This window comes from Protomyctophum parallelum, assembly GCF_964188405.1.
Source record: "Protomyctophum parallelum genome assembly, chromosome: 15".
Lineage (NCBI taxonomy): Eukaryota > Metazoa > Chordata > Actinopteri > Myctophiformes > Myctophidae > Protomyctophum > Protomyctophum parallelum.
The window spans coordinates 20,920,258-20,947,581 of NC_139710.1; the positions used below are offsets into that span (position 1 = coordinate 20,920,258).

The 27,324-nt window shown below is 43.9% G+C and overlaps 1 protein-coding gene across 1 annotated transcript; it reads right to left on the reverse strand.

Moving 5' to 3' along the window:
* Positions 1-2,744: 2,744 nt before the first annotated feature.
* Positions 2,745-4,250, reverse strand: LOC310871724 (uncharacterized protein; the record flags this gene model as incomplete). Its single annotated transcript, XM_083783363.1, has 1 exon — positions 2,745-4,250. The coding sequence occupies one exon, from the start codon at positions 4,248-4,250 to the stop codon at positions 2,745-2,747; it is 1,506 nt and encodes a 501-aa protein (XP_083639489.1).
* Between the last annotated feature and the right edge of the window lie 23,074 nt (positions 4,251-27,324).

Sequence of the window (27,324 nt, forward strand, 5' to 3'; positions counted from 1 at the left end):
CATGGTCAGTGTCATGGTCAGTGTCATGGTCAGTATCATGTCAGTGTCATGGTCAGTGTCATGGTCAGTGTCATGTCAGTGTCATGGTCAGTGTCATGTCAGTGTCATGGTCAGTGTCATGTCAGTATCATGGTCAGTATCATGTCAGTATCATGTCAGTGTCATGTCAGTGTCATGGTCAGTATCATGTCAGTATCATGGTCAATATGACTAAAATGTAATAAAAACTCATAATGTAATAATCAGCTTATATATTATAAAGACATCATTGCATTATGAAGTTTTATTACAGTATGAGTCGCCTATGTGGAGGTTCTTAATGTAACACATTATTACATTATAGAAAAATCTATTAAGTTATGTGCTCGTCTTTTAATTACATTATGAGCTGATTATTACATTATAAGTTGCTACACACCCCTTAAAAAATTGCCTTGAAAATACATTTAAGATTTGTGGACTGTCGGAATGGTGGGACTAAAATGTGTCGGAATGGGGGGATGTCGGAATGGCAACATGTCGGAATGGGGGCATGTCGGAATGGGGGGATGTCAGAATGGCAGCATGTCGGAATGGAGGGATGCACCCGTGTAGCCCACCACTTTTACCACTTTAAGAGCTGCCGTCAAGGTCACAATGGACCGCCACTTGAAGTCGAAGCGACGGTCAGTAGTGTTGGCCACAGTAGGCAACGTCGTGGGGAGATGGCCAATCATCATTTAAACTATCAAAAGGGGTTACTCACAGCCATAAATCGGGTCTTTCTTTTTAGGCTCTTGGGCTTTTTGGAGGTTGAACTGTATTCCGTGCTGTCTAGACGTCTCTTTCTATCACAATAATATACATATACTGTATTCTTCTGTGCAGAGGGTTAGGCAAGTTATTTGCTCTGTACGTGGTGTATGGCTCTCCTTTCCAAGTACTAGTATGTTTCTACCCTTTTTGTACTTAATGACTACTATTAATCTAATGGTTGCTACACCCTTAGGGCCGATTCATACTCCTATTTTACCGCTGTAGTGCCGAAATGATTTCGGCTCGTCAGGAATTTTCTGACCCGAACCTCAAATGACGTCACATTGTAGGCTCTACAGAGCCGAACCGACTTTTATTCGGCTCTAAAATAGGAGTATGAATCGTGCCTTAGATGTATCCCTCTTTTCTGTATCTCCCTGGTGTTTCCTTACTGCTGTATTGCCTTTGATAGCTGAATCGTTAAAGGCCTATGTCTCGTCTGGTTATTTAGATGTACTGTCTCTAATCCGTGATGTCATCAGTATATGCCTACATACTGTATGGAGATGCCCATATATGGGCATATCGTGTGGACCGGTGGTTCTGGACAACCTCCTTTCGAAAGAGACTTGAGCACTGCACTCAATCGGGTCGTCTGCGATGTGCACGAATGGCATGCTTGAAGTCGGTCGGTTGTTAAGCAGTCTATCTATGACCCCAATGCGGTAGCGGATTTTGCAATTCTCTACATTTTACTAATTTTGATTTAGTTTAGCTAAGATCTGTACTTAAAGGACCACTTCACAATTTTTCAACCTATCTTCATATAATAGGTCCTCATTAATAGTCATGATAAAATAGCACAATTATTTTCTACTCAGTCTGTGTCTCATAGGAGGGCTGTGGGCAGTTCAGAAACCCCTCCACCAGTGACATCAACATTAGGCAGATTTTGTTTTACAAAAGTATTTAGATTTTTGAAGGGCCCTGGCCCCTCCTATATACAGGTTTAATGTTTGTCTTTAATTCAATGTTTGTTTAATAAACGCCATTGACAATGAAGAGAAAACTGACATCATTTTGTAACTCATTACGTCATATTGTCTCTTTATTGTTAATGGCATTTAATGTTTGTGTTGGCACCGTTTGTTTTACATCACCGCCCCTCACTTCACACAGGTGTGATTTTTAATATAATGAGAACGATGGCTTCCATTTTCGCATTGAAACGTTTCAGGACTAGAAAGCCTGCAGTTTCTATTGGCTTGGATTCCCCATCGATGATGTCACTGGTGGACGGTGTGCCATTTTATCATGATAATTAGTGAGGACCTATTATAATGAGAATAGGTTTAGTTTAGTTTATTTGCACATATGTACATAATAACAACAATATGGTAAAATAAAATAAATACAGAAAGCAAATATTTCAATAAGAAACAAGATTAGTTACATACATGATGTGCTGGAAGTGCCAAAAAAAACCCAAAGGGGCTTATCGAGTGGCCTTCCTATAGGTTGAACGTGAAGTGGTCCTTTAAAGTGTGGTACTAATTTTACAATTTTTTATTTAGTTCATACTGTACACATTTTGATTTAGTTCATACTGTACTTAACAAGCTAAGATCTGTACATAAGTGTGCTCGGTGCAACCAAACCTGCAATTTGACCAGAATTTCACCTTTCTAGTTGTTATTATTCCGATGCAAGTCGGGAACGAAGGTGGAATTTCATGCCCCACTCAGTTATGCAATTCAGAGTATACTACGATAGACGATAGATTATAGAAGAGGATTCATATTGTAAGTGGACACCAGAAGAGAAGACCACTCATCTTTGTATGAGAATTTAAAGGAAGAAGCCTGACTGTTATCTTTTTTAGTTTTTTTCTATTGAACCTTCAACCACCACAAGCAACAGCTGTTCCTGTCATTCCTCAGTACCCAAGAACGTCTGCCCCGAGTGCGCTCAAAAGACTTATTGGGTACCCATTTTATTTAATCAGTGAATCACTGAAGAACACAGCGGAACCAAGAGGCAGACTGCGCTTCATTTTTCTCATTGTTGACACCTTCATCATCCTCATAATCATCACTCTGCTCTTCATCTTCAGTATCGCCCTCTGACTCTAACAGTAAGTCCTCCAATTGGCTGTCTCGCCATGCCATGACATCACCCCTCCGCTTACTAGATTTGTGAAGCTGCTCCCACAAAATGAGCTTGTTACCCCCTGTAACCCAGGAGCAACCTCCGCTCCCGGTGAGCCATGCTGCAAAGGAGAGGATTCTGGGAGCCTCTGCGCTGGTCAGTGAGGCTAGGTACCTGCACTCAGGAAGAGAAAATAAGTTCAGAGAGCTCTCCCCATTGGTCAGATCGTAGCAGGAGCCAATTAGAAGGCCTGCAGTCTGATGCACACAGTCTGTTACCCCGGTGATACCGCTGTGATTGGTCAGTGTGGATACAGCCCCTGTCCTCCAGTGAAGTATACGGACACAGTCCTGTCCGTGGGCCACAAACACCTGGTCGCCCCGGGGACTGAGGGCCAGACGGGCTCCTCCCCTGTAGCCGGTCACCTGGGCCATCCAGTGGTGCAGCGGGCGGAGGGGCTCATGGTTCGAGGAGAGGTACTCCCACACGGACACGCCGCCTTCGGCTGAGCCGCAGAACACCAACGGGCCCTGAGACTGGATGGAGGTGACCGCCTCCTGGTGAACGTTTATCGACTGACAGTTCTCCAAGGTGTTCCAGCTCCAGGCTTGAACCTTGCCACTGTCTGATCCAGTGATTATGTAGCCGGCACCCTCAGGCACAAAGCAGAGAGCAGTGACAGCGTTCCAGGTGTAGATGGACTTCATACAATGGCCAGTGCTTAAGGCCCAGATCTTCACAAAGCAGTCCAGTGAGCCACTCAGGACAAACCTCTCCTTCTCCGATAGAGACAGCGACCGCGCTAGCCTCCTACAGTACTCGGGGGGAGGGGCCGACAAACAGGTGACACCCCCGCTGTGACCTCCCAGGTTCCTCTGTTCCGTCGCCGTGGGGACATGCCACACCTTCACCGTTGTGTCTCGACTCCCGGAGACCACCTGGTTGTCAATGGCAACGACGCAGGTGACAACGTCGCTGTGACCACGAAGGAGCCTGAGGCGGAACCGGGCCTTTTCCCAGAAGGCCTGGAGCGATGCAAAAGTGTCTTCTTGCTCAAGTTGCTGTGATTCCACCCTGGGTTCTGCGTTGGCAGTCAGGGTCGGAGAGCCCTCAGACAAATCTGGGCAGTGGGTTGACAATTTGGCTTTTCCCTCTGTATCTCGCCTTCTGCCCGTCTCTGATCTCTCCCCCTCTAATCCCACCTGGACCTCTCCTCCCTCCTCGGTTCCTGTGTTTGTCTGTGAGCCAGCCACCATTGGCTGTACATCCTGGGCGATTGGTTCCCCCTCAGGGATCTTTGAGGCTGGAGGCATCTGTGATGGAATGGCCCTAGAGCGGTCCTCCACTTTCCTTTTCATCCACTCCATATAACTTCCCTCTTCCACAATCCTAGGAGTTGGCTTTGAGCCAGAACACCACAGTACCAGAACAGCCAATCTGGAATGGAGGTCCGCCTTCCTGGAGGTCTTAAGTCTCCATGACGCCAGTACTATCACGTCATATTGAGGACATCAGGGTACTCCATATGCAGGTTTAGCTATATTTTCGAGGGGCGCTAACCCCTCTTTTGAGGATTACGTCATATGGCAGCCAAGTCTATGGACCATTTACTGTTTATGTACAGCACGTATGACATAAATCGAATGGCAGCCAAGTCTATGCTGGTAATGTTTGTGTAAGGCAGCAGTTAGTGCGATTTCTTTACCCTTTAAAGCTCATATTTCCCGGTGTAATTTGTACACTGTCTGTCTGTGTCACTTTCATGCGCATATTGAGGTCTCTTTATGTGTCTTCTTGCCTGTTCCATTTAAGCTATCATGGAGATTCCTGGTGGCCTCAGGATCTGTGGTTCTGGACAACTCCGTCTCCATACATTTCTATGTATGGGCATGTATGGGCATGTATTGTGTGGATCGGCGGTTCTGAACAACCACCTATCCGAGCACCTCAACGCCTGGGCACCACACTCCCTCGAGTCCTCACCTCAACGCCGGGCACCACACTCCCTCGAGTCCTCACCTCAACGCCTGGGCACCACACTCCCTCGAGTCCTCACCTCAACGCCGAGCACCACACTCCCTCGAGTCCTCACCTCAACGCCTGGGCACCACACTCCCTCGAGTCCTCACCTCAACGCCTGGGCACCACACTCCCCGAGTCCTCACCTCAACACCTGGGCACCACACTCCCTCGAGTCCTCACCTCAACGCCGGGCACCACACTCCCTCGAGTCCTCACCTCAACGCCTGGGCACCACACTCCCCGAGTCCTCACCTCAACGCCGGGCACCACACTCCCTCGAGTCCTCACCTCAACGCCTGGGCACCACACTCCCTCGAGTCCTCACCTCAACGCCTGGGCACCACACTCTCCGAGTCCTCACCTCAACATCTGGGCACCACACTCCCTCGAGTCCTCACCGATGTGCTTCAAATTAAAAACTAGGTCCCGTGTCATAGATCTGCAGTTATGGAAAACCGGATCTCCATATATGATGATGATGATGATGATGATGATGATGATGATGAGTGTGTGTGTGTGTGTGTGCGCGCGTGCATGTGTGTGTGAAAAGGTGCATATTGCTGCTGATGTGTATTGCAGAGAGATTGTTTTTCCTGGTGTCAATAATAGAGGGGGGGGGGGGGATCAAATCATACGTATTGTTTTCAAGGTGCTCCTCGTTAGCTTTTTTATTTTATTTTTAAGAACTGCACTAACATCTCAAGCTACAGTATAGCCAGGTGTGCATCCATGTCTCCTCCCAATATCTTTTTCTGTGTTAAAAGAGAGGGCAGGTGTGTCCCACTGTGGTAGCTAAGGTTTACTACCTCAACCGCTGGCATTTGGAGGTGCCTCACATTGCTGGCCTCTGGCCGTCACTTCAGCTGGGTGGAATGTGAGCGTGGATGTGCAACGGCTTGTTTGGGAGGCCTTTTATGACCCCTGGTTTGCCTACTGATTCATTGGCCTTCTCAAAGCTTACTGGCAACATTTTTGTGGGAAGATATATTCATCTCGACAAACCGAAGTCCCAAAACCGGCACACGTGTCTGTGCAGGCGTACTCTATTAGGGGTCGTGCATGAAAAACAGCTGCAATGTGTCACATCGCAACACATTGTGAGCTTGTAAAAATGATGTTCACTGAACATTCAGTAGGGTCATGGTTTATCTGGTAAATTACCTTATACCTGTTAAATACATGTTTTTATGAATTTGATAAATTGTGATTGTGAAGTTGGCCAATTGGTCAAGGCTCCAAAAATGTGACAAGTCCAAAGAAGCAATGTTTGGGGCGTTTTATTTTCTCCCAAAAGAAACAACAAATACTTACAGCTTGTTGTTCCAAGCCCAACTAACTGAATGCCCCTGCAGTCTCCCTCTTATAGGGAGTGGATCCTACCACTTGGCCTGCAATCAATTAAGTCATTAAACTCAGCTATACGTTCTCATAGCCTATGACTAACCTCACCTTTAAAGGAGGTTGTACAACATAATGTAAGTTATATTTCTCACTCCACATTATATTCAACAGACTACTGAAATATTGCTCTTAAATACAGACAGACCTCCAATTTGGACAAATTGGACACCCTCCAATTTAGAGAGGCGTGCCTGCACTGATGAGGTGAGGTGACCAATCAATAAATAAACAGACCACTTCAAACATTAAAATGCATTGGGAAATACCAGGAAGTACCAACTGTCCATGACGAACACTTCCACACCATAGAGTATATATGAATAGAGAAGACACCCGAGTTCTCCTCCCATCCACTTGCATTAAGTTGCTCAAAAGCGCCTGAGGCGATTTCACTCCTCCTTCCTGGTAGGAACAGAGTGCATTCTGGGATGGATTTGCCTCAAACACATGAACGCGCTGCCGTTGACTATCATTGTGCCGTTTGTGCGCGTTCACGTATGAAACATTCGTTCACGTGTCATGGCCTCAATCACATGAACGTGCGCAATGATAGTCAACGGAGCAGCGCTGGCTCGAGCTGCAATGACAAATTCGGCCACTATGTCCATTTCGCCTCAGGGTTTCCTCTGGGTGCCTTCTCTATTCATATATGCTCTAAGTTCCACACAGTTATTTCCAAAGCCAGCCTGTTAGTCAAATGGAAGCTGCTGTGTACTACTGTACTTAGAAGTGTACATTGTAGGACAAACAAGAAATGTTTCAGGCGGTGTGGGGCCGTTTTATAAGTTATATTAAGAACAATAATTTGTCACATTTAATGGATGGAGCTGAAGAGGAGTAGTGCTGTTGTCGTTTTTCTTTTTTGGTCATTGTTGTTTTCTTTTCTTTGTATGAGTAATTTGGATGAAGCTGAAGAAGAGTAGTGCTGTTGCTTTTTTGTTATTGTTGTTTTGCTTTCTTTATATCAGTAATTGTCTTGTAATGTTCATTGTTGTTTCTTTGTACATTTGTATTGTCATGTATGTGGAAAAAGGAAAATAAATACATTGTTGAAAAAAAAGAAGTGTACATTAACCTCAATCATTGTATAATAATGTATAGGGCACGGGCTGCCCTGTGACAGTGATATTATCAAACATAAATATAATAATATCAGAGACAGATGGGTGAACTCAAGAGTATATGCGCACATTATGCACATAGACACAAATTAAGTGTACTGTAGTTCTGGCCCCATTCACCATTGAGAGCCGCATTGTATGTACCCATTTGGAAACGAGACTCGACTCCATGGAACTTTATTCCAATAATAACCCTAACCCTCTACTTGCTAGAGGACAAAATTCACTATTGAGGTCCCGTCCCCTCTCTATTACATACCATATCCATCACCATGAGGGACACTGAAGCAGAGGGGACTTTTGGCATAATCACGGTCATTTCCTGGACCCAGTCATGGACTCTGGCTGTCTCTGTGTATGGAGTCTGGCAGTCTGGGCCTATAGAGAGTGCAAACACAGAGCTAGTACACTCATCCATCCAGCCCACAGCAGACCTCTGATCCATCAGCCACAACAGTTGAACAATCTGCTCCTTCTTCTGCCCTTCCCCGTCCAGACATAGTTTCTGTCGCGATCTGTCCGCCCCGAATGAAGATAAAGGAGAATGCCAGAGCTCGGTTTATCTGTCAACATTGGAGTATCTGAGAGTCCCTGGCACAGATGGCTGGATAATGTCAACTTGAAGACTTTTCTCTCCTGCTTCTGATTTCCATTATCTAGTTCTTCCAGACGTAGTGCTGAGAATGCCGGAGAGCAATAATGATAAGCTTCATGTTTTTTAAGTCCCAACTTAATGATTGGAAAAGTGGTTCTCTGCATCTCTGGCTAACAGACAAGCAGACCATGACCATTCTGTTGATGGCGTAGATAGTTGAAACAACAACAATAATAATTATGTTATTAATTCTAGGATGTTTCTACTCAGCCCTTTGTCCATTATTTTTTAATATAAGGTTATAACATCTTTCTCACTTACTGCAGTTTAGAATGAGCAGATCTGATAGTTTTACAATGCAGTTAGAAAGTTAGCATAAAGTGTGAGATTTGCTTGTGGTGTGTTTCGGTGCAGCATGGTCAGTATTGTGCGGTGTGTGTGATGGTGTGTGGTGTGTTTGGCTGTGGTGTGTATGGCTGTGGTGTGTTTGGGTGTGATGTGGTGTGGTGTGTATGGCTGTGGTGTGTATGGCTGTGGTGTGTTTGGCTTTGGTGTGTATGGCTGTGATGTGGTGTGGTGTGTATGGCTGTGGTGTGTATGGCTGTGATGTGGTGTGGTGTGTATGGCTGTGGTGTGTATGGCTGTGGTGTGTATGGCTGTGGTGTGGTGTGTATGGCTGTGGTGTGTATGGCTGTGATGTGGTGTGGTGTGTTTGGCTGTGGTGTGTATGGCTGTGGTGTGTATGGCTGTGGTGTGTATGGCTGTGGTGTGTATGGCTGTGATGTGGTGTGTTTGGCTGTGGTGTGTATGGCTGTGATGTGTATGGCTGTGATGTGTATGGCTGTGGTGTGTATGGCTGTGATGTGTATGGCTGTGATGTGTATGGCTGTGGTGTGTATGGCTGTGATGTGTATGGCTGTGATGTGTATGGCTGTGGTGTGTATGGCTGTGGTGTGTATGGCTGTGATGAGGTGTGTTTGGCTGTGGTGTGGTGCGTTTGGCTGTGGTGTGTATGGCTGTGGTGTGTATGGCTGTGGTGTGGTGCGTTTGGTTGTGGTGTGTATGGCTGTGGTGTATATGGCTGTGGTGTGTTTGGCTGTGGTGTGTATGGCTGTGGTGTGTATGGCTGTGGTGTGTATGGCTGTGGTGTGTATGGCTGTGGTGTGATGTGTATGGCTGTGGTGTGTATGGCTGTGGTGTGTATGGCTGTGGTGTGTATGGCTGTGGTGTGTATGGCTGTGGTGTGTTTGGCTGTGGTGTGTATGGCTGTGGTGTGTATGGCTGTGGTGTGTATGGCTGTGGTGTGTATGGCTGTGGTGTGATGTGTATGGCTGTGGTGTGTATGGCTGTGGTGTGGTGTGTATGGCTGTGGTGTGTTTGGCTGTGGTGTGGTGTGTTTGGCTGTGGTGTGTATGGCTGTGGTGTGTATGGCTGTGGTGTGTATGGCTGTGGTGTGGTGCGTTTGGCTGTGGTGTGTATGGCTGTGGTGTGTATGGCTGTGGTGTGGTGTGTATGGCTGTGGTGTGTATGGCTGTGGTGTGTTTGGCTGTGGTGTGGTGTGTTTGGCTGTGGTGTGTATGGCTGTGGTGTGTATGGCTGTGGTGTGTATGGCTGTGGTGTGGTGTGTATGGCTGTGGTGTGTATGGCTGTGGTGTGGTGTGTATGGCTGTGGTGTGTATGGCTGTGGTGTGGTGTGTTTGGCTGTGGTGTGTATGGCTGTGGTGTGGTGTGTATGGCTGTGGTGTGTATGGCTGTGGTGTGGTGTGTTTGGCTGTGGTGTGTGTGGTGTGTTTGGCTGTGGTGTGTATGGCTGTGGTGTGGTGTGTTTGGCTGTGGTGTGTATGGCTGTGGTGTGTATGGCTGTGGTGTGGTGTGTATGGCTGTGGTGTGTATGGCTGTGGTGTGGTGTGTTTGGGGTCATCCCTATGTTCCCCAGGTTCTATGGGCTCCAATTTCGTCGCCGCCTTTACCCGCAATGCGGCCCGCAATTTAGCCGCTGCCCGAAAATGCAACGCAACACTCTTCCATGAGCTATAGACCGTAAGGCTATGAAGCAATATAGCACTAAACTTAAATTTGGTTTAATTATTGTAACGCCCAAACCACACCTATATATAATATAACGGGTAATGGAGGTGTTTTAGGGATTTAGACAGGTAACCAAAATACCAACTTTAGTGGGGGAACACCCCTTCCCCACTGCTAAATCCCAAAACTATTTAGAAAGATGAGACGAAATTGGAGCCCTATATGTTCCGTGCGTTAGGTTTCTGGTTTAAGGACTTCAGTGTTTTGTACTATACAATTGTATAAGTACAGAACAAAGAATGTTTGTTCTTGCCATCTTTGTTGAAGAGTCTGAGCAATTATGTTTTAGTGTATTTTATGCCAGTGTTAATTAGATAGTTTAGTAGGCAGTCCTAAAGTTCAATGGAGACTTTTTTGCATGGTGGGGAACATAGAACCTGGGGAACATAGGTAAGCTCCCATGTGTTTGGCTGTGGTGTGGTGTGTTTGGCTGTGGTGTGGTGTGTTTGGCTGTGGTGTAATGTGGTGTGGTGTGGTGTGGTGTGGTGTTTTTGGCTGTGGTGTGGTGTGTTTGGCTGTGGTGTAATGTGGTGTGGTGTGGTGTGTTTGGCTGTGGTGTGGTGTGTTTGGCTGTGGTGTAATGTAGTGTGGTGTGGTGTGTTTGGCTGTGGTGTGGTGTGGTGTGTTTGGCTGTGGTGTAGGGAGGAATAACCTAAAAAAGCCTTTCCTTAATGCATTATTGACTTTGAGACAGTTGGAAAGCTGCAATGGAAAAGGAAAATGTAGGAAAGACAGAAAGCGTGCTGGTGAGAGGGGGTGGGTGGGGTCCTGGCGCAGTATTTGATGGCTTGATGTGTCAAGGTGGAGGTTGGATTTACCAGTCATTGCCAAAACGTTTCGCAGCTGTACAGCAGAGTAAATCTCTCCCCGCTCAGTAAAAGGCAACAACACTCATATATTCCAAGGATCTTTGATTTGCAGCAATACAAAACACTGAATACTCTTATCATGAAAGCATATTCAAGGGTTGAGTAAGCCCTTACTCAAGAGGAAGGAACACGCTGGGACCATGCTTTGAACTTGAGATAAGATGGCCTCCACATGGTGTGTAAGTATATGTAGGCCTATGTGTGTGTTGGGGGGTGGGGGGGTGCATTTGCACATGTCTATCCTTTGTTCTCAATCTACGTTTTAAACAACACATGGCACTTAGAATCCAAATTGGACACATTACCGATTTTTTTTTCTTTTTCTTCCAGTCTGAACTAACTCTGAGGTGTGTGTTGAAGTCATCATGGATCTGCTGGACTCAGACCCGAGGTGCATGTGACTTCTAACTGACTGCTTACACATCCTTATCTTAAAGGAGAACCACACAACATAATATTGAACATGGAAATTCACCATTCACAAAACAATCTCGTTCGTTTGAGTCATCAGGTTTGTCTCAATTCTGAAAAAAGTAAAAAAAAAAAAAAAAAAAAGTTGTAGTGGCACATGTTGAGCATATCAAGGGGTCAAAGCCTCCTGAGTGTGCGAGACCTTGAAAGTCTGAAGTCCTTTCTAACTGGAAGTCTTCAGTGGAGTGGGCCTGATTTTCCCATCAGGCCACAGGGGAAGTGGGGCTAGAGTTTGGGCCGAGCAAAGCCTGATTTACACATACACACACACACACACACACACACACACACACACACACACACACGCACGCGCGTGCACGTGCACGTGTACCTGACGGCAGCAGCTGCACCTCATGACAGATAGGCCATGTCATCTCTGGGATTCCACCGCTGCTCTCCTGCTCTCAGCATTTCTGTCAACACTCAATATGACGTTCTAATTTTACCAAGGCAGGCACATGCACACATGAGACACATGCACACAGGCTCGTATACATACATACATACATACATACAGGTACTTATGGGCACACGCGTGCACACAAACACAGGAAATTGCACAATTTGCACACACAATTGCTTACACACTCATGTGTACAAACATGCATTGACACACCATTCAATACGAGCATTGGTGTCTTAACAGCACTTATAATTAAATTTCCGATTTGATCAGAGTTACATATAGGCTATAGTGAATGAAGTACATATACTCTGCATGGAACTCTGGGTAAGATAAAGGGAATGCGATGTAGGGAAACTCGAGCTCCCTTGAATAGCACAACAGCTTACGAACCAGAGCAAATGACAAAACCAGACGTGCAGCGAGCTCCGATGCATAAAACATTAAGTCTGAAAACATTTTCCATGTTAACTTAAGGAATATGAAATAAATGTAGCTTACATGTGCCTGTACTGTATATTTTGTTTATTCTGAGCACGTATTGTGAATATTATGCTTTGCTACAAACTAAATTTCCCACTTGGGACAACTAATTCGTGACCTGAACTAAACCCATGATCAGCTGACATGCCAAAAGTTAAAAGAGCATGTTTACAACGCGCACGCACACACACACACACACACACACACACACACACACACACACACACACACACACACACACACACACACACACACACACACATAGTAGTAGTATTTACCACATTTTAGGTCCCTGCTATTTTAGGCATGTCATCATAATAGGCGAAAAGAGACGATTTAATCTTTTCAGTACAGAGATTTGGGGCTCCATTTTCGTCACCGCTAAACCTCTTATCCCTAAACTTCTTTGCCTTTTTTTTTTACTATTTTGAAAAACCTTTTTGAATAGTTCAACTAGCCAATCTACATGACACGTTGTGAGCTTGTAGACTGGCCATTTTAACTATTCGAAAATGTTTAGCAAAATAGTAAAAAAAGGCAAAGAAGTTTAGGGATAAGGGGTTTAGCGGTAACGAAAATGGAGCCCTTGGTGTATAGTGAAAGAAAAAGGGTAGGGGGCCAAGTACAGACCCCTGTGAGACCCCTGTCAATGAAGGAGTTTAAGTGGTTACACATGGATGGTTGGAAAGGACATTACTTTTCAATCATATGACAATGCTGTACGATATAAAAACATGCAGTGTCATCATGTACTAGCAAGTCAACACAAACACGAGAATTGAGGAGACATACAAAATGTTCAATGGAGAAAAAAAACAATACTTTCTGCGACTATGACACTGAGGTCAGTGTGGTGCGTTTTGACAGTGTCAATGGAAAATGTAGTCATTAATGATGATGTTAATTCTAACACAAACACATTTAGACAAACATGTAGACAAACTACTGTGGACTCCACCGAGAAACTGCAGTTTTGTATACATCCAGACAAGGCCAAGGAGTTGTTTTGCTAGAAACCATATGGGACTCATTTGAGAGGGAACCTCTGGCACAGGACCCAAGCCTGTTTTTGATGTTCAGATAGCCATGGTGCATATTTCAGTCAGCAGGAAAATATTCCAAGATAAATCTGTTGTTGTCACCATACCAAATGAAGGAAATGCCATACTTCAATTCCAAAACCTGAATCTGGGATACCGTTTCATGTATACTTGTATGTACAAAAAGCACGTCTCTGATTATGTGCTTTGATGACTTCAACAGTCATCAATTGAGTTGACAACGAAAGGCAGCCTAATGTAATGTAAGCAAAACAACCACCTCTTTACAATTTACAATTAAATGGCAATGTTTCTTCCAAATGACAAACACACACTGTCTCTCTCTCTCTCTCTCACACACACACACACACACACACACACACACACACACACACACACACACACACACACACACACACACACACACACACTCCATATTTCCAAATCATTCTAAATCTATATAAAAGGCATTTATAATGTTTCTTGTTAAAACTATGAAGTTAAGTCCTGCCATTTTTATGGCAAGAGACTTAGGTAATTGGATTCCATTTGAAAACTATAAATGCTATGATGTCCAGTAAACTTTAACAGGCATATTTCGCCTGCTCTCTCTCGCCCCTGCCCCCTGCTTGGATTAAATTCGAAAAGAGGCCAGTTTAAGGGGCACATAGCCGCAGTAGGCTACATTCAAGAGCTGTTTTGTTGCATGTTTTGGAAGATTATATCAATTACAGTTAATAGACATGTGTCCAATGCTTTCCGTTGGACATAGAAAAACATGATAACCTGTTATTTTACTGGTTTTATTTGAGTATTTGAGGGGTTTCTTTTTTCCTTTGGAAGGTGACACTCTATTAGCAGCGAACCTCAAACATTTGCTGCCATTGAGATAAATGTCACCACACTGTGGATTTTCTTCATTCAGCTCTTAATTTGGATGAATGCAATCAAGCAAAATGTATTTGTGAAACAAACAACAAAATGACATTTTGTTGATGGTAGCCAGAGATAACGATATTGGTGGTTTTGACTTACAGAGGTATGTGCTCCATAAAAAAAACCATAATGCTCACATGAGATATCTTTTTAAGATCAAATTGAGCCAAAGTAGCAGCTGTGGTGGAGGGCATTTGGATTCATCTCTCAGCGCTCTTATTCAATGATAGTGCATCAGATTTGGGGTAGTGATGTCTGGCATGTTGCCCATGAAATATGAGAGTGTGGGCAGCATTTCCAAACAACCCTGGTCTTCACCGTGTCAGCCATCCTGTGATTACCATCTGAAGAGCTTTCTATTTGCCTGCATGGTAATTTTGGCGGGGAATAACATGCCTACTCTGCTTATTCTGATCTCACACTGCTAAATGCCTAAATTGTAAATTGAAGTAAACTCCAAAGAAAACGAGACTTAGGTCGCATTCACACCTCTACTTCGGCAGACTCGATGAGAATGGACGGAGAAGTTGCATCATTCTTGCATATTTAATTTGCTGCGTTTGCCTTCACACTGGCTGTGTCAAACGGCATCAGGGAACCGCATCAGGGAACATTACATTATCAATGTCCTGGGTCCTGGGTTCGATTCCCGCTCGGGGCGCTGTGGGTGCTGGCGGCGTGTTTCCTCCTCTGTGTCATCAGTGCCCATACCCGAAGGCGGGGTTGGCGAAAGGGCCTTTCTGTGTGGAGTTTGCATGTTCTCCCCGTGTCCCCTAGGGTAGGTACCCTCACAAAAACATGCAGTAATCCTGGTCTCTAAACTGCATCCCCCTGGCCAGCCGGGACTCCTGATGGAGGGGAAAGGAACTGGTTGGAATAACGTGTTCCTTCCACGCGCTACGTCCAACCAGGGAAACTCCCCCCTGTCAGGTGTAAAGGAGCAACTTGGACACTCAAGCATGAAGGAAGCACGAGTTAAGTCCGTTGCTCTCCCTAGGTTGGCGGAGGGTGTGTAGAGCCCAGGGTCACATCACAGGATGATTGACACAGGGGTGAAAAATGGGTTACAAAATCGTGGGACAAAAAATATAAATTATAAAAAAACATTATCAATGTGTTCAATTCATAAACTATACAGTGAAATATATGGTGTTAAAATACATACTTTGAGTAATAGTTAGGACTTAGGATGTAAAGTGAGGGTTATGTGGATGCAGTGTGACTTCGGGGACTAACGGATCGCTACAACTTTACCAACTTGTTTAGTAAAGTAGCGGCTAGCCTACTAAACCCTACATACATAAATAAACCTGGTAGGTTAATAGGAGTAATCTACTCAACTGTCTACACACATACCACGCGGTCCAGGTCTGTACTACGAGTGTGATCGCAAACTCTTTATGCGACATGCAAATTGCAACATTGTGCAAATGTGCAATGGAACCCAATCGCCTCCTACATGTACATCATGTACACTGCATTGTTCCTGTCTGTGACCTTCAGCATATTTGATATAGACCTATGTTCGTCTCATATTGCCCATATTGCATAAGGGCTTCTATCTCTTCATTAGACCACGTCTGTCCACGGGACATCTTTACACGTCGCTGCGTAATAATGCCTTCTCCTTCCTTCTTGTGTGCCAAATACCAACTTCTTCATCCCACAATGGCACATTCAATGCCAATATTGAATGCGATCCACTTTGAAGCGAAGTGAAACCCCCGTTTTTTTTTGCGAAGTAGAATGCGCTTCTTTGATGCGCATTAGGATTCGAATGAGCCTTCACACCTGCCAAACGAAGCACACTTTCCGACAATACGCAGCAGGATTCGTTTTAATCGCAGTATAGCATGCTGGTGTGAATGCGACCTTAGACTCTAATAACTTTATGGCCTCCCTGTACAATGTTTAGCTATTGATAGTAAGTTACTACAATACAGGGTTTAGTGGCCAATCTGGCCACTGTGGAAGTAAGTACCCATCTCTATATCTGGGCTCAGACAATATAGCATTCCAGCATTGCTGAGGGGGTAGAGCCGACCGTGCCTGTTCTCATCCACGCAAGCAGCCGTAGAGTGAACCACTTTAGCTCAGAGCAGTACGCCAGCCAATGAGAGGAACACAGTTCCTTGTATTGCCGCCAGTGAGGACCGTACACAGACTAAAATGGACTAGCATGAGATCGACACCAGGGATGCTCACCACATCCATGTCCGCCCACAACGTCTGCCTTTAGAAGCAACAAAGAATTCAATAGATGGCAGCAGTGAGAATCATGGAACCCTCACGACAGTCCAAGTCATTCCAGTATGGAACAAGGAACTGTGGCTGATGGTTCCGTGTGGATTAAGAATAAATCAGGGCAGCCGATTGATCAATCGAGGGATCTTAACGGCAGCTGAACACAGTGACCCACGAGGACTCATGCCCGTTGCCCTGCATGGACGATGCGGTTGACCACATCACAAGACTCCAGCTCGCTGGACCTCCGCAGCGGGTATACTGGCAAAGTGGAGCTATCCCCTGAGGCTCGGCCCAAGACCGCCATCCCCATCGGCCATGGACTGGCAGTTTAAAGACATACAATACTCTGGTCTATTGTGAACAGCTATTTGTATTTCAACATTATTTGAAAAATGTGTGTGGAGAATTTTTGCTAATCCTCTAATGTTACCCCCACTCTAAGTTTTTTTAGGAGCTGCAATGAGAAATATCGCATTCAACTACATTTAGATAGTCTTGGTTATAATCTTGGTTTCAGAGCATGCTCTGAGAATGGTTCAGATTTGTTCAAGACTGCTTTCTGTATTATGTATTAAATGTCCGTCATTTATAATACAGTGTTTGAGTACAGTGGGCAAAACAATTCTCCCATCTTTGGCTGAATTCAGCAGGCTCAAGCTTAATTTATTCTCCATTGTGTGAGGGTGTTGCCTGCCAACAAGAATGGATCTACAAGCTAAGAAAGCATCGAAGCCCTTCTTTTTGGCAGACGACATACAGTCGTACTGTGGAGTATAATTTTAGGCTTCAGAACGCACACTGAGCATGGAGTCAGGGTGTCTGTGCGCTTCCTTTTGTTTCATGCCAGGCAGAAACAAGGCCTCTTCGCTGAACACTGTATAGAAGTGTGCTGTCGCTTCTTCTACTGCCCATGACTTTTTCAACCTGTAACCTCAGCCTACCAGCAGCTGCACACCCGCATGCTGCCTCTATATGTGTGTGTGTGTGTGTGTGTGTGTGTGTGTGTGTGTGTGTGTGTGTGTGTGTGTGTGTGTGTGTGCGTGCGTGTGTGCGTGCATGTGTGCATGCGTGCAGTGATCATTTCTGCGCCTCCATATGAGCTCCAGTGCCAGTATTCATCACAGGCCTCAAAACGGAGGGAGAGGGACATATTGAGCATGAAAGAGAGAGAGTTCCAGTTGACAAGGGTTTTGGCACGCCGACCAAGCCATAGCATTCAGAGATTGTTTTGGATGAGGGCCCAGAAAACATATGCCACGAACTAATGGCAGCACACTTTGTGTATATGCTCATGTGTATACTGGGATGCATTTACAAAAAACATGTAACTATTCCTTTATCCGTTGATTGCGAGAAGATAGTAACACTTGCAGGACCCCTCATCGTTCCACTGCATCGTTCACAGTTTCCAAGTAAGAGTCAAATACTCTGTGAGAAAGGGGATACCTTCCCTTCTGGTGGTGACAGCTGGTCAGACAGAGAGAGAGAGAGAGAGAGAGAGAGAGAGAGAAAGAGATGGGCAGATGCAGCTGCAGGCAGGGTACATGATGGTAGGGGTACTAAAGCAGATGGTGGCTCCAAACTGCCTTGCAACTCAATAGCCATTTTGAAATATCTCGATGGGTTAAAAGCACTCCAAAAAGAAAAGAAGCAGAAAAAAAACCTTCTCAGGATGTCAGAAATATTAACACCTAAAATATACATAAATAAAAGAAATCAGAGTACTTTAATTGTTCTCTAACGTTTTCCCTCACTGTTGGTCCTTTGAACGACTGAGGTGTACAGAAGTGAATATTATCTTAACATAATAAGTGATTTGCTGCATAAGCTATACAAAGATAACAGTAGCATTCAATACTCAATTGTAGTAGGCATTGTAGCGTGCTCAAGTCATTGCCACCTAATGACAGGATGGCTCATTATGTTTAGGTTTATCACCCAGAAAGGTCTTGCCTCCCAAGATCCCATGGCGGCCAGAGAGATTTTTACAGTTTAGGACTGGAATTGTCATTGTCCAACAAGGACCTCAGGTTTGAGATGACTGCAGTAGTTTGGTATCTCAACTCAAGGAAACCTAATATCGGTAACAACCCCCACCACCCTCCATCAACCATCACTCTCTCTCTCTCCCTCTCTCCTCCCCAAAGCTCTTAGTCAGGCCAGGCCTGTGGGGGAGGCCCCTTTGGAATCTGCCGTCATGAGCAGTTTTTGGCTGCATAGCGACATTGACATGAGATCTACTCTGGCCTGACCATAGATGATGTGTGAAAAATTGTTACTTCCTGGTGACTAGAATTGTTTTTTTCCAAGTAGTCCATTGGTAATCAATATTTGAATCTGGTTCTACATTGAGTAGGCCAGGGCATAGTGTTTTTTCTGGTTGAACTGTTCCTATGCCACACAAGCAAACTAATTTATTTATTTTTTATTCTTGATGTTCGGGAATGTAGATTGTTGAAGTGCTGCAGCAACGTGAATCTCGAATTGTGAACTATTGAGCTAACAGTGCTTCTCCTCAACAAAGATTAAAGGCTCACTTCAACCATAATACATCTGGATTCTATTTTGTCGCAGCCTTTAGTGTAATCGATTCTCCAGGAGAGGTTTTAAGTTTACTTTTAGTACATTTGATATTAGGTGAGGATTTGTATGGATTTCTTAAAGTCCTTAAAAACTAGGGAACAAGATTTCCAGCAATTATATAATATTTGCATTTTGATCATTTCACACATGGCAAAACACTGGACTTGATGCAACTTGTAATAAGTATTCTCCAGTCAAATACCATATCGTCTGGAGTCTAGGCAACGGCATTTGAATGTGGTTTTGGTACTGTCCAATTAAGGCCCTTTCTCAATGAAAAATGGCAATAACATTAGCGGTAATGTCTGGTTTTAGGGCGTCAGAAAGGTTTTCGGGATGACGGGATCTGAGTATCATTGGGGTGAAGTGATCAAAGAGAGTTATACTGGCCCAGGCCGTAGCGTAATGGTCTGGGCACCGGACTGGTGATCCAGTCGCGGTGTGCCGCGGGTTCGACTCCCGGACCCGACACGGCCTTTACCGCATGTCACCCCCCCATCTCTCTCCCGTTTCCTGTCAGCCTACTGTCTGTCCCTTAAAAAAAAATCAATAAAAGGCGTAAGCCGCAAAAAATATATCTAAAAAAAAAAGAGAGTTATACTTAGTTGCGTGCTGGTCACACAATGAAAATAGACGATCTACAAGCTCACAAGGCGTAGTGTGAGTGACACGTTGTGAGCTTGCCGATTTGCGATGCGCGACACCAGCATGCAACTAAGTATAGCGCAGGCTTAAGGGAGACTCTGCCCTGGACATGACACAGTCATGCAGTCCCTAGAGGAGGGGCCTATAGGAACTCAGACATATCATCCTTCTTCTTGCCAAATCCCCTTGATACTCTCTGCTCTTCTCATGTTTGTCTTGATACTCTCTGCTCTTCTCATGTTTGTCTTGCGCGACAGCTCTGGGAAACAACGGGATACCCGCGACTGAAATCAAATGTCAAAGATTCCATAAACCTGTGATGTCATATAAGGGGAGGCGAGCCTGCAACACGTTTGACCTACATGTGTTTGTACTTTGCCTTTGCTGGAGAAATGTAGATGTTGATGTTGAAGCAATTATAAGATTGTTCCACCACAGGGGATAGAATGTACACCTGTCTGTAGCTAGGGACCATAACTAATTTATAATCTAGATGGCTGCATGAGTGTTGCAGTGGTGTAGACACATAATCGTGTGTAGTTTAGCCCCGGGTGATGTGGAAACAGCATCATATATATAATTTATCAAACATTTTATACCAGCTTGTGCTTATAGAAGAAAATGGGTTCAGCCGTACATTACATCAATTTTGTGCAATGCCTTTTAGAGGGCTCCAAAGTCAGCAAAGCATTTGTTTTAATTTCATACATAGTGTGTGCTGGAAAGGACAAAGAGATGAATTAAGAAATAATAATGATCTCACTCGGTATCTGGATCTATTTTGTACAGTAAGAAATAGTCACTGTTTGGAAATGATCGCGAGGGAAATTGTTTTATCTCGTGCGGGTGTCACACTCCAGAAATAGCCAATCTACAAGCACACAAAATGACGATGCACAACACGTTGTGAGCTTGTAGATCGTGTCTTTTTTCGGTGTGTGCAGTGCACAAGCAACAGTTTCACTTTTATCACCCAAATTATTAACCTAGCAACAACAACAAAAATGCTATGCGGAAAGTAACGGTTTAAATGTAAATGAAATGTGTATAGGGAAGGAGAAAAGAGGAGGGAGTTGGGTAGGAAGAAGGAAAACGTATACGCTCAACACAGTGCAGCGAGGGTTTATGAAGAGGCTCCCCCCCCACTAGGAGCTGTTTTTATTAGCAGTGTTTAAATGACCAGCTTGTTAAACATCAAGCGGCGGGCGGGCAGGCGGGCTGCCCATCAGGTGACTGTGGCCTCACGGATCCAACACGTTGCTACATCGCTGGCTATTTTCACCCGTTCTGAGCTTTATTTGACATGCTAGTGTGTAGACAAGGCAGTTTCGAGACACAATAATCACTTTCAACTTTAAGCTGAAACACTATATTCCTGCCTGAGACCATGCGTCTGGGGTGGTCCCTGCAGAGTCCATCTCCATGTGTAAGACTACTACGTCAGGGAAATCAAGGTCGGGTCGGGGGGTTAAATAAACCAGAAGCCTTTGCAAGGGATTAAAATATTGACACCATAATGTGCACCCCTCCCCACCCACAAACAAACAAAAACAACAACTGTGTTCAATACATATGGAAATATTCACAATCCGTGACCGTTGTTTCCTGTAGAAACGAAAGCGCATGTTATGAGCACGTTTTCATGTGCTTAAAGGTCACAGAGCGTATAAAAAAGAAATGATCCCTTGAGAGGAGGGCTGCAGTCATGGAAAATATGAGACGTGAAGCTGTGGTCTTTGATGATTATGACACAGACGGGACATTAGGAACTGGAGAAAGTCGAGCAAGCCAAGTTTTAAGATCCCCCTTTTCATTTCATGCTGTGTGTTGGTTTGTTGATGGGTTCCTCTCATGTCAACTGTTCCTCCGTGGTGCTGTCATGCAGAATAGAATACTGTGTACTGTAAATCATGCTTGATATAAAACACATAGCAATGTCCTGATAGTTAATTATTTAATGAACTCTGATTATTCAGCCCTGGTGGAAAATGTACCCGCACAGGATTGTACTGTATGCACTTTGATCCCTTCTTGTCTGTAAGATTGATCCCCATCTTGTCTGTAAAAATATATATTAATAAACAACCATACGTACTGGAATTATTTTCAATGATTCTAATAACCATGATATTGAATGTGTTTTTGGCAACAAAGGGGTGGTGGCTGAAACTCTGTTGGAAAGGACAGAGAATTCATGCATTTTCTCCACCTCATATCTTAGTTTCTCATTTTATTTCCCAACCTGGTTGTCACACAAGCATTTTCCATGTCCTCAAGCAAACCGTATGGAAACTTTTAGTAGACCCAGTGCAGCCAGACATTAGGCTACAAGTGAGTAAACGGAATAAAAATCTACTCAAATGGACGTGACAAGAAAGAAGCAAGGCCTACTGTACCACAATATGTTCAGTGTTTACCTACAATTTGACAAAAACTAAAATAGACTACAGTCTAAACATGTTCTAAAATGACTGCCAAGATTAACACTGCAGTGACTGCACCTATGCAAGTGCATATCCCAATGCTTTGCGTCATCTGTGTAAGACAAGTAAGACGCGCAAACGTGTGAAGCGAACGCAGCTCGTAAATTGCAATAACAACAATTAGAATAAATTACGTACTTTTTTTTTCTTTTTAGTTAGTAATTATTTTAAGTTTTCTACTGTGTGTGTGTGTGTGTGTGTGTGTGTGTGTGTGTGTGTGTGTGTGAGGGTGTGTGTGTGTGTGTGTGCTACAGCTGCGCCCTCTGGTGGCGGGCGGGTGGTGTCACAGCGGGACAGACACACACACAGACATGATCTGCAGGGTCTCATAGTTAGTGCTCATTGCGTTCGCAATCACTGCGTTCGCAACTAGTGATGGGTGCACATGCCCTTATGTACTGTTGCTACGAGAGTGAGGTCTAGTCAACACCAACAAAAGCACCTTAACCACAACACAACATTTAACACAATGATTAATATTGTCAAGCTTCTTGCATAAGGGTTTGGAGGCCAACCCAATAACCTGTGTGGACAAACTCAAACAGCTACGCATAAAGAATAAATCATAACTGACTAGACAGTCAGTATATACAGAAGATACTCACTAAGACCATTTCAAAGTGAAAACTTTGACCTATTAAAACCAACAGCTTGTTTGTTGTATGGCCATCATGTCAATTGCCAAAAATAACCATTTCCCCACGTTATTCACCATTATGACTCATCTCTGGCTAAGTCTGTTTAGACCTGGTTGCATTGTGTGATGATGGGTGGTGCTACACAGTATAGGCAGTAGGCACTAGCACCATTTCATCCTGCTGGGAGGCCTCATGGATGCTGACATTTCTCTGGTTTAGGACAGATACTTGGCCCAGGATGAGTTTCTTACAGTCTCCAAACTAGGATATATCCCAGTGTTTCTTACTGGTGCTACCAAACAAAGCCATGCAGCAGACCCTACTGAACATCAAAGGCACAAGTAAACTAACTGATCAAGAAAAAAAATGATTTTTTTAGAAATAAAAAAAACGTTCGTTCTGAAAGAATATATACCTATTCAAAGATTTGTGCCACATTTTCACGATTTTTCAAAAATAGCAGACCTACAAGCTCGTACCGCGTCACTCGGTGGCGCGCTATGAGCTTGTAGATCTGCTATTTTTCAATAGCTAAATTATAACATAATGTTTAAAACACCAAAAGGGGTTCCCGCCCAAAATGGGTTATATAAAATGTATGATATATTAACATTCCTCTTGAGAGGCAGTCTTTTTCATCCATTCACAACACAAGGTGTCCGTAAAATGTTTTTTTTAATAGGTCGATGGGAGCAGCACGTTGAATTTCCTCGTTGTTGAAATGTGCTATACAAATACATTTGCCCTGCCTTGCCTATAGTGCCAGTTATACAGAACAAGATGATGACTTCTTGCTTTGTCTTTGTCATTAAATGATATCCGTCTAGACAGGATGGAGGATACATAGTGGAGAGGGCTACTTTTGGGGAACAAAGGCTTTATTTGGAATCTCTCTCTCTGTGCCTGCCTGCGTGCATTTGAGGTGCGGTACGTCAGCAGACAGCACACTGACTCCATTATGAGGTCACATCCAGGGACATACCAGGACGTTTGACATGTCACTCTAAAAGGTCCTCATAGACACAGGAAGCGCTGTGTTTGCCTTTGATCTCATTGAGCAAACCTGTGTTCCGGTCCACCTACTGTACCTCACCCATATCATGATGTGAACCTCATTTCTGGAATTCAAAGCCAAACAAAAATGTAGGCTAATATGAAGACAAAAAACCTGTTCATAAAGTACCATGTACAGGTGTTGTAAGGTATCTCCTTATGAACAGAAATCTGTGAAACTAGAGCATGTGTTATTTTTGTGGGGTACAGTCATATGGGCTTTCAGTCCCCACTAGCCATCCTGTCTGATGGATATGATTTTGACCTGGCTCTCTGTTTTACCAGACGGTCTGTGATTTATTTGGTGTCTCTAGATTAAACAGTGTACACTCCTGTCGGCTCCCGGGACAGGCTGCACTCTGAACAATTTCAAATGTAAATAGGACTTGACTATGAAAATCTGTCTTTGCGTATTGCAGCTCCGCTGTGTTCACAAAGCAAAGTAGCATTTGGGACAGTGATTTAGACTGCTGACTATACGACCCGGCTCCAGAAACAAGTGAATAACCTATAGATAGGAGTTTGAAAATGCTGTGGAAGCCCAGGTGCCACTGCGACCTACTGTGTCGCTAACCACTGGGAATAATGCAACAAAGTCACTGTTGCACAACGGAAAATAAGACACGAGCAAACGGTGCGGTGTAAAAGTGAAGTACGAGTAGAATAAAATCCACACCATTATTCCCACCATATTCTATTCAGCCTCGCCTTATTTTCTCCCTGTAAAACAAGAGCTGAAAGCAAACACTAGCAACATGAACATGCTGGTCTAATAACGATCCGCTGGGGAGTGCTTCACAACTAGAACATATTTCATGGCCCAGAAGAACGAGGCCTGAGGTTTCTGGTTTGGGGTCATCTGAAGAGTCAAGACCAAGCATCCCTTGTGGAGTCCCCACAGGAAGTCATTGCTGAGAGTGCAATTAAGAGGAGGCCCCCATCTTGTTTCTTTCAGAGAGTCCTTCCTGTCCAAATGACACAGCACTAACATCCCTATCTCATGTTAGGCCAGCTAAATATGAGAAATATGAGTGTGACATGCTATAGGAAAAGTTCAACCAATGTGTTCTCTGCCACTCTCAAGCTACTAAATCGGTGATACAAGTACATATTGGGGACTTTTAAATAGTTTGGCTGTCTCAGAAATAAACATCACAGTTCACTGGTCCCATGGTGCCACTTTTTCACAAGCACAGAAGCATATCCACAGTCATAAAGAGGACATAATTAACACAAATGTATTTCTCTGCTGTCGGGAAGAAACCACCTAACTCCAAAATGTTCATTTTTCAGGAAATGAAAAATATAAATCTTTCAGTTAATTAAGAAAACCATATATTTTAAAAACAAAGCTATAGCCTACTGCTTCATCAAAGTTGGTGTTGGTGTGAGTTTATATATTGCCAATTACTTGCATGAGAGGGGGAGAGGTGGTGGAGTTAGTTGCTTTAGCAGACAGTTTGAGGGTCCAATGGAGTTAAGAGGTTTTATCCAAAGCGGGTTTTTTTACTACTTTCCATTTGTTCAATATTTCAATATTCAATATTTTCGAAACAACACACAGACATAGCAAAAAAAAACTAAAAAACTAAAAAAAAATGAGTTAGGTTTCCTCCCGACAGCAACGATATGCTCCCCAAAAAATCTTTATCAATGTATAATATTACTGTAATGGTCAGACGTTTTTTTATTTGACAGTGCTTGGACTGTAGAATTTAAAGTAAGCTAATTTACCACCTAATTTGAGTAATCAGCCAAAGATTGCACATTGTAAATAACCGCCCACACCTTCACCAGGAGCTACTGCCTTTGGCAGTTGTGGACGACACTCATGTAGGCACTTAGCCACCAACCTGAATCATGTGTGTTTACTCGTGGAGGAGCATGGTGTTAACACTGGGCGGCCATCAGCTCCAACCAACTGTTTATGTTCATTCTGGAGACCCACCACCTTCAGCTGACATCAATTCCAACAAGAGAGACACAGCCACCAAGTGTGAATGTTCCGTTATTGTAAATATTTCCATAGCTGCACATTTGTCGAATGCCCTCCCTGCCAGCTCTCCCATTTTGAAAGGTGTGGAGACAGCAGTTAGTTGACTTGCTGTATCTGGCATTGTGAAAACAAGTAAAGCCTGATTTATACTAGTTAGTTGTGCATTGGCGGTGCACACTGAAAATGCAAACGTGTAGATCTGCTATTTTCGTTGAGCGACACGACGCACAACCATGTATAAATCTGGTGTTTTATTACCGATTATGAAGCACAAGCTGACCTATACTCTCAAGCCAGTTGACTGCATGGTGAGGCTCAAACAGACTCCATTGCTTAAACTGGGTGGAAACCATTGAAATACAAATTGCAGAACCAGTGCAAAGACTTCAGGGCAGTCATTCGTATTGCTGTTGCTCAGCCATCTTGCTGCTCTCCTATAGTCCTATGCTGCCTGCTGCAGCTTCTTTAGCTTGGCTCTATGAGATTCCCCTTCCCCCTTCCACCACCCCCCAGCATCCACCTGTGGGCTCTGTTTCTATTATTTCCTAAGAGGAGTCTTGCTATTTCATTCCCTCTATTATCTTTAGCAAATCGGTTTTAGTTTCCCCCTCTCATTCTTACAGGATTACAGGAAATGAATGAATTGATTTGAGATGGAGCGTTGACCCCAAAATATGCTTAGCCTATAGATATTCATGTTCAATAAATATTATATTTATGGTCAATAAATATTAATTTAAGTCCAAGAATTGTCTGACTGAACTTGCTTATAATAGATTGTTATTTTCAATGCATTATCACAGGTCTGTCTTTTAGAATTGTTAATTATGAATAGAACTTGTACTTTATGGTGCAGGTTAAGATTCTAATCATTGTTTAATGTTTAGGTCAGCATGGACGTCCTTTAGGAAAGCATGTCATTGACCCAAAGGCTAGTTCATCTTTAAGCAGAACTACCGTATATCACATTTTCTTTATTTTGCACCTTTGGGGGAGATTCGAAAATATGAATCATCCCGAACATGAGAGTAGTGCAGAAAACTCCTTGTTCCCGTCCAGAACTCAGAGTAGCCATAATGAATCAACTGGTCTTAGAAATGGATTTCTTCAAGATAAATAATTTAGTTGCCATGGCTATACTGAAGGGAAAATATGATGTTGCTACATCGGAATGTCTCCTCTATCCCCTGCCAAAACTGAGCTGGAAACACTTAGTAAAGAACCTGTGTGTACTAGGAACAGCTAATAATTTGCTTAAGGGAACCCACATCTGGTTGGCTTTCTGAGGCAGAGGTTAAGAGTGTCGAAACTAGGCCACTGCTTCTTGCCAGTTGCAGGCTGAGAATAGGCCCTAATGTTAAACAAAA